The following is a 13,576-nucleotide window of genomic DNA, read 5'->3' as shown; positions in this document are numbered from 1 at the left end:
TCTATAGATTCACAGCACCAGTAGGCCATTACAGCAAGTAAACAAATGGATGTTTAGTAAAGTAGTACCACCGTTTATACTCCACTAGACAACTCCAGTAGAAGTACAAAGCACACTAGCCCTGTTCTGAAATCTTAACACTGGCTTCAGTAACAGAGTTCAAAGTGCTGCCGCTAGTTTGCTTTTCACTGGATGGTTGAGAACCAAAATATGAACTAAAACAAATCCCACATTTTAAACAAAATATGTGTGTTTTGATTTAGGAGAATAATTCATAATAAGTCATAATTCAGTGACACATACTGTTCACAATAAAAGTTCATCACAAATAAGTGTAAGCTGCACCATCTCTCTGTACTTCCTCTCTCCTAGTGCCCAGCGTTTGGCCATCCTGACCCAGAAGCTGGAGTTCCTGTCCAGACACGCGTGTGTCAACCAGAGCCAGCTGGAGGAGCTGGTTAAGGTGACATGAAATAGTACAATTATTTACATTTCAAGTTTTGTCTGTATTGTACACAGTTGTAATCCAGCACAGCTGCAGTGGTTTCAGCACTATGGACAGCTCCCACAGCATTAAAGGAGAAGAAGGTAGTTTGTTTCTGTTTTGTAATAGTTCAGTAATGTTCTGGACTATTCTCAACTATTAAACTCCATCTGTGGCTCCTTGATTCACCTAACTTAATTATATTTGACTGCTCAAGATGTTTGCCTCGCCAAAAGTAATCTCAAATTTTAAATATTATATCTTTAGTTCATTAGCCAGGCAAGCACACGAACAAAGGCCCCTGCCAGCACAGCTACAAGAAAAACAAGGCTCAAAAGCACCTGCCTAAATGTTTCACTGTAATATGCACAGCAAGAAAGTAGCACAATTGCCTTTTAATCAGAATTTGAAAGTGTCCAAAGATCACTCTTTGACAACCCAAATATATCTCTCGCCTCCAGCAAGTTGTGTCTGCTATCCGATCAGGGGTAAACCCTGCAGGGACACTGACCACCCACAGCAGCCTGTGGGACCTGAGCTCCGCCTTTTTCTTTGCTGGGACTGTCATCACAACCATCGGTATGACGGACACACTCCCACACATACACACGCATGCACGCACACAGATGCACAAGGTTGGGCCACTAACACACATACGCATGCATTCAAGTGATTAAAAGAATAAAGCTGCTATGGTCACTTACTTCCTTTGCCAGCCACTTACACCTACTTGTTGGAGTGCTGCTATTGAAGCTGTTTCTTCAGAGGGTAAAATCTAAAAAAAATTTAGATTAAGAAAATCAATCATGTATTACACATGAACACACATGTTGTCACATATTGATTCATCTCACTTGTTGCGTTGGTTTATCATGATGCATCACCTGGTAGTTTTAGTGTATTTACTGTTCTTATGGAAGCAAGAAATGGTGATTTATATTTTAAGTCTCTTTTTTCTGTCCTCTCTGCAGGTTTTGGGAACAGCTCTCCCCACACAGACGGTGGAAGGATCTTCTGCATCATCTATGCGTTGTTAGGGATACCTCTGTTCGGCTTCCTTTTGGCTGGAGTAGGAGATCAGCTCGGCACCATATTCGGCAAGGGCATCGCCAGAGTGGAGAAAATGTTCGTGGTGAGTTTGGGGTTTTAATATTGTGTATGTCACAGTAGAATATATACAAGTTTATGGTTTGCAGGTCACAAGCCTGAATAGGCTCCTGAATAATTTACATCAATGCTCTTTGAAAAATGTGCTCGCCCAAACCAGCTTTGAGATCAAATTTACAACATCTGATTTAAATACCCCCCGCGAATAATGGATAGATGGATGGATGATTTAAATACCATCTTATATATTAATCCTCTGGGCAAGATGGTTTGAATTCTATAATTATTTGATGTCATGATATTGATATATATTGTGATATTGTTAATTTTCTGGAGAATCAATTGTTTCTTGTTTCTTGTTTGAGCTTACATGTATGAATGTGTGTGTGTGTGTGTGTGTGTGTGTGTGTGTGTGTGTGTGTGTGTGTGTGTGTGTGTGTGTGTGTGTGTGTGTGTGTGTGTGTGAGAGAGAGAGTGAATGGTCCGCTTTTGATGCAGTGGGAACAAACCCTTTATTTATATTTGTATTAATAAGTTTGAGTGACACACTGAGAGGATTTCTCTGCGTAATGTCTTGTTTTAAACTTTAAACTGTTAATAATTATTAAACTGGATGTAAAGTGACAGTAAATCGGGTTTTTTTAAGCAGCTAAAAGAGTATACATGGAGTATCTCATTCTGGGGTCCAAACTCTTTAAAATTATTAAAAAAAAACACATTCTGAGCGAGAAGCAGGTGTCCTTGTAATTGTTTATTTGATATATTGTCAAAAATGTTCAGGCCTAAAAGTGAGGCTTTAGTATTCACGTGCTGTAACAAGAATTCACATCCCAATAAGAGAAAAAAAGCTCTCACAGTTTTAAAAGTTGGGGTTGTTGCTGTGAATGATTTGCCTCTCAGTCTTGAATGAAAAATGTGCTTTCTAATTTTAAATGAAATGAGCAGACGAGTGTAATTTAGAACGATCTGCTCCTTCTGGTACTCTCAAGGCACCTAAGGTACTCTGTAATGAATATATTGATTAAGGCTGAAGACAGAGGACAAAAGTTAATTGTGTAAGCGTGTGTTTGTGTGTGAGTCTTGTTACTCTGTGCCCAGAGCACGCGAGACTGCCGCATTATCCTCAGTGAACACTACGAATGTTTTTCCTTTGCTACTGCACCCAGGGACCAATTTATGGAATAGAGCTATTACATCTGGTTGTTTTACCAAAACGCACCCCAGAGGATGATTTCTGCTGATGTTGGGGATCTTCTGACTTTTTTTCCCTGAGTGTGACGTTTGGTTTTGATTGAAATGTGCCATCACATATTGGATGGATTGCCATGAAATCTGGAGCACACTTCATAGTCCAATTTAGGATCAATTTAATTGAAATCATCTTGGTGATTTTTTACACGCCATCACCATCATCAGGTTAAGTTTCCTATCATAAAAATACTACTATTTGTGACCAAATACCTGCAAACTCATGAATCCCTATGATTCTCAGCTATACTTTGTGTTTAGTGCTAGCTATCAAATTTAGCATGCTAACATGCCAACATGCTACATTAGGACAGACAGATCAGATCTCTAGAGTTATAAATGTACCTGTGGGGTCATATTGCTGATTTTGTCTGCCGCTCTCTTACCTGCAGCATTGGGACATCACTCAGACAAAGATCCGGGTCATCTCCACCCTGCTGTTTGTGCTTTTTGGCTGCCTGCTGTTTGTGGCGCTCCCAGCGGCTATCTTTAAAAACATCGAGGGTTGGTCTGCGCTGGAGTCCCTCTACTTTGTGGTCATCACCCTGACTACCATAGGGTTTGGAGACTTTGTGGCAGGTACAAACACGCAGCTAGAGATTCAATACCAACACCCAACTCGTCTGTCTCTCTGCATAATACCTGCATGGCTCACCAGGTGGATTTTACTGGATATGTGACAGCTATTGTCTCTGTCTGCTTCTGTCACACATGTCACTTTAACTGTTGTCTGAGCACTTTATCTTTATCTATAATTGATTTAAATATCATTGCACTGTTGCTGTCGTTGTCTGTGATTGTTGTTTGTCTTGTCTCGTCTAATGTCTAATGTATGCACCTTCCACCTAACTAAATTCCTCGTTTGTGTAAACATTCCTGGCAATAAACGGTTTCTGATTCTGATTCTGGTCTCTGTGTCTAGGTGGTTCAGAAATAGAGTACTTAGATTACTATAAACCAGTTGTATGGTTCTGGATCCTGGTGGGACTAGCCTACTTTGCTGCCATCCTCAGCATGATCGGAGACTGGCTCAGAGTCATCTCCAAGAAGACGAAAGAAGAGGTATGACACATTTCATCACTTTGTCTCTTTCAGTGCACTGACACACAGGTTATTATTCAAGCTACTCAGTTACAGTGCCTCAACTTTTGCCATCTGCTTAACTTTATTTCAATGATAAGACTGCTTTCTAATCCAATCCACCGTCTGCCATCCAAACACATAAACACAGTCTTATGCCATTACCTTGAGCATCTCCAGAGAGAGGGAGAAAAATAGGTCATTTTGAAAATGTGTGATGATGGCCTTATCAGAAAATGTATCTAATCAAACAGTGTGTGCTGTAAATAAAACCCAGGTTATGCTAATTAATTTAGTTGTTTCCATAAAAGGAACATCTGATAGTTTTCAAAGGGACCCTTAGTTGAAAAAGCTGGAGGAATATTCAGACAAGGCATTTGTTGTAATTAGATTTCACTGGTGTTTGAATTGTAGTGATACTGAAGGTAGGTGTGAATATAGATTTGGTCAGTCAGTTCTTGACAAACAAACATTTTCTCATGGAAGAGTTTTAGGGACCAAGACTTATATCTTTGAACATGCTGACATAACATAGTGTTCCCATTCGTCGAACATAATTAGTTAAATGATACTGGTTTGCGACTACAATCGTTAAGTTGTGATGTATGATGCAATGTGTGTGTGTGTGTGTGTGTGTGTGTGTGTGTGTGTGTGTGTGTGTGTGTGTGTGTGTGTGTGTGTGTGTGTGTGTGTGATTAATGCTCCCCATGGGTTCTCAAGTCCTGCTGTGAGTGTGTGTGTGCTATTATCATTACGGTGATCTAGTCATAACTAGAGGCAGTGTTAGAAGTGTGAGTCCCCCCCCTCCCCCCGCACCTATTCTCGGACAACACATTTTTTAAACGTTTCCTTAATTATCTCCGCAACCACATGGTTGTTTAACTAAATTGCTACAATACGGTAACCCTTTAAAACAATTAAAGTAACCGTTAAGTTTAATTAATTACTTGCCACGCCGATCGTAACGTTTCACTATAACTAATAATTAATAAGTACCCCTTACAACTTCGGATTTCAATAAAAGACACATCCCCGTAACCCCACGGGCTTGTGGGAGTCTAAAAAAATCAAAATCCTTATAAACCCCCTATATAGTACCTGTAAAGTCACAAAACGGCCAGAGTTTTTCTTTTCTTTTTACGGCAGACTCTTCTGAGTCCTGAAGCTGATTTGGTTAAGCAACACCAGAGTGTCTCAGACCTTCTTTTAATGAGGTATTAGGAAAAAACGGAAGCACATTAGGCTTTTTTAATATCCGGGTTAAACAAAGGCTTCATCTCTTCCTTTCTGATTGTCAGTCAAACAGAAGCAACACTGGAAAACCTGCTGCATTGATTAGTAGTAATTTGTCAGAATTTTTCATCATGCCATTGCGACTGTGGCTCAGTGGTGAGCAGGGTCGTCCTTCAGTCAGAGGATCGGCGGTTCGATCCCCTGCTACGCTAGCCAATGTCGATGTGTCCTTGAGCAAGACACTTAACCATTAATTGCTTCCGTAGCTGTGCCTACAGTGTATGAATGGTTGATAATCCTGATGTGGCACCTTGCATGGTAGCTCCTCTCATCAGTGGGTGAATGACGTCATGTAGTGTTAAAGCGCTTTGAGTGGTCGGAAGACTAGAAAAGCGCTGTACAGGTCCTTTTACAGTAATTAACTAAAGTTAATTATCCCTGAACATGTCAGAGGTAAAACCATTTAATAATGACACAGTGTTTTGTTTCCATGGCTGATTAATACTATACCTAGTTGTGTATTTTCGCTTTTAAAGGCTGAACACAAAAGGCACATGTGTGCTATAATTATAATCTCCAAATGAGTGTGTTATGTTTATGGTATAATTAAAGGATTACACTGTGGATTTATATATTATTGTGTGAATTAAAAAAAATCTTAAAAATTTAATGAATTAAAATTAAATGAGTACAGTCAAACATAACCTAAAAGTCATGTGAAGCCTTGGATGTTATCCATGAAAAAACTGGCAAGCAAATTGTCAAAGCAGTCCCAGTTTGAATTACATTTAAATTAACAAAAAAAACCATCACTGTGATCGAAAATTACAACAAAGACTCTGATAATTGATAGATTTTATTGAACTTAATGGAAACCAATAGCTGCCCAGAAAGTGCCTGGAAAATGGGTCGCTGTTGTTTATCTCCTTCCTCATCCAAAACCACCTAAAAGGTCCTCAAGGCAATATCTAAATGCACTTCAACACGTTTTCTTCTACTCTAGTTTCCTTTTTTCCATTTGATGTCATTTCCTTTTTTTATTTTAGCCATTTAACTGACAATGTGATCAAACAGTGCATACAACAGTTCCAAGAATGACACCTTTGTATATCTGTACTCTACTTATTTCACTCTCTTTTCCTCTCCTTGCAGGTCGGAGAGATCCGAGCTCATGCTGCAGAGTGGACGGCTAACGTCTCAGCAGAGTTCAAAGAAACACGGCGACGTGTTAGCGTTGAGGTCTACGATAAGTTCCAGCGTGCCACCTCAATCAAACGCAAACTGTCCTCTGATTTTGGATTCAGCCCCGGCCCCGAGTTCACTCTGCCCAAGAGAGCCATGTCGGTCAATTTCAACGATGAACTGGACAGAAACGAGAGAGATGCTGGGCTGCCAGGCCTGATGGCTAGAAACGGAGGTTTGTTCATGAACGGTTTGGACCCCGAGAGAGGAAACATCTCAGTCATTGAACACCTTAAATAGGAAGAGGACGGTCAATACCTTTCAAGATCTTTCTGAGGTCTTTCCACTTGTCATCTTTGGTGGCATCCGTGCTGAGAATAAAGGGTTTTTATTCCCAAAGCAAGCAGTAATGAGAATGTGGTACATTGTGACCCCAGCAGGGACATCTTAACCTCTCTGCAGGGATGTAAGCTTTACTCAAGAACAGTTCACTGGCTCTTTGACAGTGGGACACTTTTCACCACCCTCATCCCGCCAGTGAAACAAAGAAGAAGAAGAAGGACGTACAGAACATTAGTTGAGTTTGTTGAAACTTGCATAGACTGGGTGTCTGTCAACTAAATCTCACTTAAATCTTGGACTAAGGCAAAGTTGCTCATTGATGACGACTTGGGATCAACAATTAACCCTTCCCTGTAGGACAAATAAATTAACATTTCCAACAAACTGTGACATAAAATTATAGTATTTGGTGATGTAATATGTCCATGGTGCCTATCTGTGTTTGCAACACTCCAATATTTTAAATTGTAACAATTTAGGATACATTTTACCACACAGCTTTACAACTTATAACGCTGCTGTCTGCTGTCTGCCATCTGAATGCAGAATGATACTGACAATCACAATAGGCTGTTAACTGAAACAATGCAAGACATATCAGAGATGTGTCTTATATGGTGGGATGTGATGATATCCGAATTGTAAACGTTACAGAACGTTACAGAAGAAGATGAACTACAAAGATTGTGTGTGATTCTATCTGATTTCCCACCTGGAAAAAGTTGATATCTCACAAGAGTGATGTGTTTGTAATTCTGAAAGGTCAGTCCTGAACCAATCGAAAAATTGTGAAACTAAAAAACATGTGCAGTTTAAGTTGAGTTTCTTAACTTCCACCATTTTAATTGACTGAATCAACTGAATATATATATATATATATATATTGAATCTAAAGCTTCATTGCTGGTTTCACTATGCACAGTTTATAGAGTGGTATATAATCATTACCACAAATTGGTGAATCTTTCCTCTAAATATCGTACGACATGTAGTTAAATGTTCTAATTTACACATGTAGTTTAAATAGATACTGCAACAACAAGTATCTTTTTCTTTTTTTCAGTAATTTCTAAGTATAACTTCCTTCCCACCATTTATGCATTGAGTAACTAAAGAGGGTTGTCTCTGCCTTGCCTTTGACCTGGCGGGTGTGTAGCTTCTGATCACAGCCAATCATTCAAGTGTTTGACCGCTGTGCTTTTCCAGTGGCAGCCATTTTAGTCATACTGTCCTGTTGTGTGGACTGTAATAGTCTTAACTCTTAAGATCTCTTTATAATGTTGACATCTCAATATTTTTGGTTTTGATGGAAGGCATCATTGGATGTAATTTGCTACCAACTCTTAGTTTTAGTGACGAGGAAGAAGGTGGATGCGATTCAAAGTGGTCAACGTGTGTCTCTCTGATTCTGGATGTAGCTTTAAAAGAAATTATAGCACTGCATGTCTATATGAGGAGATTTGCCAAACCATCGCTGTGCCTTAAACTCTTTACTTTGCCAAACCAAGGCTAAGCACAACACACACTGTGAGGTGGGCAATATATTTAAGTGGTAATCAAGTGGTAATTTACTGTTGGTGTTCCAGTCCAACAAAACAAAATCAGTTGCTCACTCTCATAATGTTCTACTTGCCTGGATACACATGTGGCCATACTAATAATTTGTGTTTCCTATAATAATATCCATATGGCTCAATGGAAGAAGCTGTTGTCAAATTTTCACTACTAGACCTTTTTCACAGCAGATATTTTGGTATGTCCCAAAAGGAAATACGCGGCTGTTATTGATAACAATATTGACTGCATTACTTTTAGCTGTGCTAGTTCAGGGTCCCCTCCATGATTCATGCTGGCTCTCTGTCATGCCTTACTGGGACACCTAATGGAACTGAGCCATTGCTAACACCATTTGTTTCACCTGTGCTTTTCTTGCTAAGACGAGTCCAGATGTCTGCTCTGAAGGTCTATAGAGAGTCCCTCCCCTTCAGGTGTCCCACATGGGATCTTATTTAAAAAATAATTATATATACGCTAGTTTTTTATCCTGTATAAATTGTGCCATAAATTAAACAACTTCACCTCTCTATTCTTTGAAATTGTGGAGCCTCTGATACATTTTATAATTGCTATTCCAGCAAATATTTCCGTTTACTCTTACTCTTTGCAAACCTTAAGCTGCTATAATATAACAGAGTGATTTCCTTCTGGTGGTGCTACCAAATGTGTGGTTATGGTATACAACCTTTTTTTCCAAAAAAATCTTGAATTACATAGGAATTATCTCTGTTTGCCATTGTTATAGCTGCCATACCTCCGGTGTCCTTGAGAACAGAAGGCTTCGATTTAGTTGTTCAGTGGCATTAACGACAACTACATGGTTTAACACACACACTTGTCTTTTTTCTGTAACAATCCAAACAAGATAATTTAATCCTTAGATTATTTCCCACATAAACGAGTATGAAACCATTTTATATCTGACAGCTTGATTCAGTTGACAAATTAATTTTGAGAATTTTCTGAGGGTTTTGAATTGATCTATTGAATGTAATGACAATAAGTCTGTCGTGCAGCTTGTAGTTGTGTATGCACCGGTAACACACTGAGAACAGCAGGTACAATTTTAATAAATCAGAAAAGTGAAAAAAGAATCCAGTATAATTTTAATGTTTTGATCTTGCCAGTCCTACTTGACTTGTATTTGTGAGAAGTGTTATAATTTTACATTTTTTACTTCGATTGGACGTCCTAATGAACCTTAAGGAGCCCACTGGACATCCTAATTGAACTGATAGAAGGGGCGAGGGAGCAGCAGGAAAGTCTTATACATGTTTTGACTTTAACTAAAGCAGACTATAACAGCCTGTCTGGTTCAGTACTAACTAAATAGAAACATTAGTGGTGTTACACTGTGTAGTAGCTGGTTGGTCTGCCTTTGCCTTCTTGTTACACAATCATCGATTTTAGCTTACTCTAAGAAATTTCACTGTCTGCTAATATGCTAGATGTGTTAATGCTTTTATGATGATGAAAACTGTATTTTTCTAAACTGTATGTTTGTACTTGTAGTGTTTCTATACTGCTGTGAGCCTTGGAGAACATATTTTAATAATAATGTCTGTAGAGCTAATCTAAACACAATGTAAAAAACGTTTTTTGTAAGATGAATGACTTGAAAATACACCAGATTTTAATCATTTTGCTGTCTTAGTCCAAGTGCTCAACCCTTGCTGTTGGATCCATCTCCATTGCAAAACATATTTATAATAATTATTTGTGGAATTACATCATACTTACTTCATCAGTAATTCTAAAGGTGCTGAAGATAAGACTGGTAGCATTTCGATTGCCTTTTAACATGACAGCTGGCGGCGCTAATAGAGCAAACTTGAGAGTGGGTGCTACGCTTCCATGATGATACCATAGGTGGGAGCGGCATGTCAGATATAACTGATGTTTGAGCGCTATTTGAGCGCTATTTGAGCTCTGTTTGAGCTCTGTTTGAGCGGAGGCCGTGAGCTTACCAGTGGGGCATGCACACATGCACGATCGTGCACTAATAGCACTTGTGGCTGGTTCGGCTGTATCAACAAAGCTAGAAGAATCTAGGATTTTCAACACAAACAGAGGGAAAGGGAATACATTACTCCACTATATCTTTACATAGCAAATTGTTGTTTGCTGCTATATTAATCCAGTAGATTCCACCTTTAGACTTTCTATTTTACTGAAATCGCCTACTGCAGCATTTACAACTGTGATTAAAAGAATGTTTACTTGGTGCATAAATGCTGCAGATGTATTGCTAACATTTGCAACTCTTAAAAAACTAAAGGTGCACTCAGTATAGTGCAGGTCTGTGCCAGGTGTGTCTGCAACAACCACTGCTGTATTGTGTGATTGAATGAATACAACCCACAATAAGCAAACTCAGTCCAGACACTAATGAGCTGTAAGGCGTCGTAAAACCAACTTAATTCAAACAAAAAAATAAGCTACGATTAATGCAGGCGATTATTTCAAAGTCGTTGTATAATACTTGTCATACAATCCTGGCAAAAACAAAATGAATGCCCTTAGCTGTGTTATCACCAGCAGCGGGTCAGCAGGCAGGCAATGACAGTATAAGACATATAATGAAAGGTGTTTTGAAACCACAACCACAAGAGGTCCTTGAACATGCAGCCATAATTGGGCACCCAAAACACTGTGAAGTTTGCTGCAGCAGAATGGGAGATTAGTCGTGGACAGACACAGAGATGCACACTCACTCACGGATGCCCGCACACATACCCCCGACTGATCGCATGATCCTTCTGGCGGAGATAATAACTTCAGTAACACCAGGTTGAAACGCAGGGTTTCAATTCTGTTGTAACTCTAACCCAATCCAGCATTAATGATGGGTGTGATCGGAAGTGCACTCTGTTGCACCTGTAACCACACCCAACGGTGATGTCACGGTATACCGACACAGCCTGGAGTACCCTTCTACATCATTGCAGCAAAGTGAGTAGTTTAACCACTGGAGGTTTTTTTTAAGAGGCTGACACACCACATAGAGGCAATTAAGATTCTTCAAAACCCCATTAGATTTCACTATTTCTAACTCAGTCAAATCTGACAGACATAATTCATACATTATCATCATTTATTAATTGTGACTTTACACTTACATTATCTCCGATGTCCATCACAAACAAACATCGATAAATCAGCTTAAAAAAAATCTAATTTTGAGTGTTAAACTATAATTTCAACCTTGTATGTTTCTAATTTAGTCATGAATATGTAAAGTTATCGAGAAATATTCTATAACATTTGATCCAGTTTTCAGGGGGCCTTAAAGTTTGACTTGCAATGACCAACTCATTCCCACCACTGACGACATAACTGTGCTTTGTAAGACTTTATAAAGATTTGGAAGCACAATAATCAGAAACTTCTCTTCTCTCAGTTCACAGCCACTGACTACTTATTATAGTTTAAACTTCCTGGATGATAGAGTGGTCTGATGAGTGTGACTGGCCAGTAGTAGCAAGTCTTATGATGCATGAGTTATCAAAGCAGGAAGTACACATTAGAATCAACAGCACACAGTTACAGTACCATGGCTCATTTCACCAATATTTTTTCTCCGTAGTAAGAGCCCATCAGGCAAGCCAAGCTGGCTCACGTAAAACCGAAAATCCTAGATTGAGGGTCGTTTTTACACAAATGTGTTCAGAATAAACAAAGGAGATATAACATGTTAGTGAGCTTTAGTATTGCTGGTTATTTTGTTTAACTTCAGACAGAGCCAGGCCAGCTGTTTTCACCTGCTCCCAGACTTTATGCTAAGCTAACTAGCTGCTGGTTGTGCTGTTTCCATAAAGGTGCAGTGCTTCTATATTGCAGTGAAAATCAAGGCCACGGAGAGTAAAATGGGACAGGAGCAAAGAACACCCCAAAACTGCTTGGGGTTCAGAGAGTTAATACATATTTTACTAATGCTTTATAGATCAGTTAAAACCCATTGATAATATATCGTTGCTCGTCAAACAGTGATTGATTAATTTATCTATAAAGCCTCAGTAGTTTTTTATCTATGGATAAAGCTCATGAGCTCTTTATAAAAGGTTACTTGAAAGTGGTAACCCTGTGGTGCATTGCTACGTCCATAATTATGCCTCATTCCCACTTAAAAAGTGCCTTGTGGGTTATATTTTAACATTGCAGATTACATTACTTTTTTTTAAAGTAATTTAAATGCACTACCATTAGTTCAACTCTCTTCCCCTCTGTCCTGTTCATACAAACTGGTCGACACTTCCTGTCGGCGACTCCCTCTGGCTTTGAGAACTGCTGCTTACACAGTGTTGCCTGGTGAAGAATGGGACAAATCATGCATACAGCAGGGGGATCGACAGTCAGTCAGTCTGTCAGTTTTAAAGACAGACACACACACACACACACACACACACATGCATACACAGACACACACTCTCCAGTCTGAGTGCCAGTGATAACACAGCTCAGCAGACCCATCTCCTCATTTCCCGTGTCCTCGTCCAGAGTTGGTTCTGGCACTGCAGCTTCCGCTAAGAGCTCCAGCCAGAGAGATCAGAGCAGGACAGTATCTGCTCTGAGGTGTGTGACTGTGTCGTCTCCTCTCTGTTCCCATAACCCAGCATGCCCTGCTACTCCCTTACCCACTGTCAGGCAGTAAAGAGAAGGGAATGCACGAGAGGAAAGGAATAAACCAGGTGTGTGTAAAACCCTCAGTGATGCTCCAAGAAGAAACTGACGAACGTCTATCATGTCCCATCTTAATGTGTTCTTACATGCCCTCAGAAGAACAAGAGGTCAAAAGGTCAGCACTCATCAATACCTCAAATGCTAGTATGTATGCGCCAGAGGAGAAGATCAATCGTATTGATCCAAAGTTTAGTGTTCCTCGGACACAACGTAAAGGTTCACCCAGAGAAATCTATCATTTCCGGCATTTCACATTAGCCACAGGTCTCGTGAGTCAGTCAGCATGAAGGGCACTTAAGGTTATAAGTGTGGCATACTGATGTGCTGCAAAAAGACAAATGTCTAAAACCAATGTCTCACCAATGGATCTGTGGTTCTGTGCAGTGAGTAAACACATGGGTCTAGTAGAAGTTATGACAGGATTATATTTATTTACTATATTTATGTGTAACTGTTTTTCTGTTAAATTGTTGTGCAAATGCTTTTTTATGGTTTTAAATATAAAAGCTGCAATCAAACTGCATCTCTAATAGTGTATGGTGGGACTTAATTTAAGTGCAGTAGTTCACAAGTTCAACTAAGTGCAGTTCACAGCAAAACACTTATCAGTATATGGGGACTGTGCAACATAGCTTACCGTATTGAATCCAAGGTTTTGTTTTA

The 13,576-nt window shown here is 39.4% G+C and overlaps 1 protein-coding gene across 1 annotated transcript in view; it reads left to right on the top strand.

Moving 5' to 3' along the window:
- Nucleotides 1–6,634, top strand: part of LOC306735598 (potassium channel subfamily K member 2-like) — a gene marked incomplete at its 3' end in the record, with an annotated part of 7,412 nt that extends 778 nt beyond the window's left edge. Inside the window, exons 3-8 of the mRNA XM_079217083.1 lie at nucleotides 373–463; nucleotides 946–1,063; nucleotides 1,456–1,616; nucleotides 3,232–3,418; nucleotides 3,762–3,901; nucleotides 6,305–6,634. Of these exons, the coding sequence (XP_079073209.1) occupies nucleotides 373–463; nucleotides 946–1,063; nucleotides 1,456–1,616; nucleotides 3,232–3,418; nucleotides 3,762–3,901; nucleotides 6,305–6,634 (1,027 nt within the window). The remainder of the gene's footprint in view (nucleotides 1–372; nucleotides 464–945; nucleotides 1,064–1,455; nucleotides 1,617–3,231; nucleotides 3,419–3,761; nucleotides 3,902–6,304) is intronic.
- Nucleotides 6,635–13,576: the final 6,942 nt, after the last annotated feature.

Source organism: Taurulus bubalis (assembly GCF_910589615.1).
Source record: "Taurulus bubalis genome assembly, chromosome: 4".
In the NCBI taxonomy this organism is placed as follows: domain Eukaryota; kingdom Metazoa; phylum Chordata; class Actinopteri; order Perciformes; family Cottidae; genus Taurulus; species Taurulus bubalis.
Note: the sequence above shows the minus strand (reverse complement) of the source record. Positions and strands in the feature narration are given on the sequence as shown.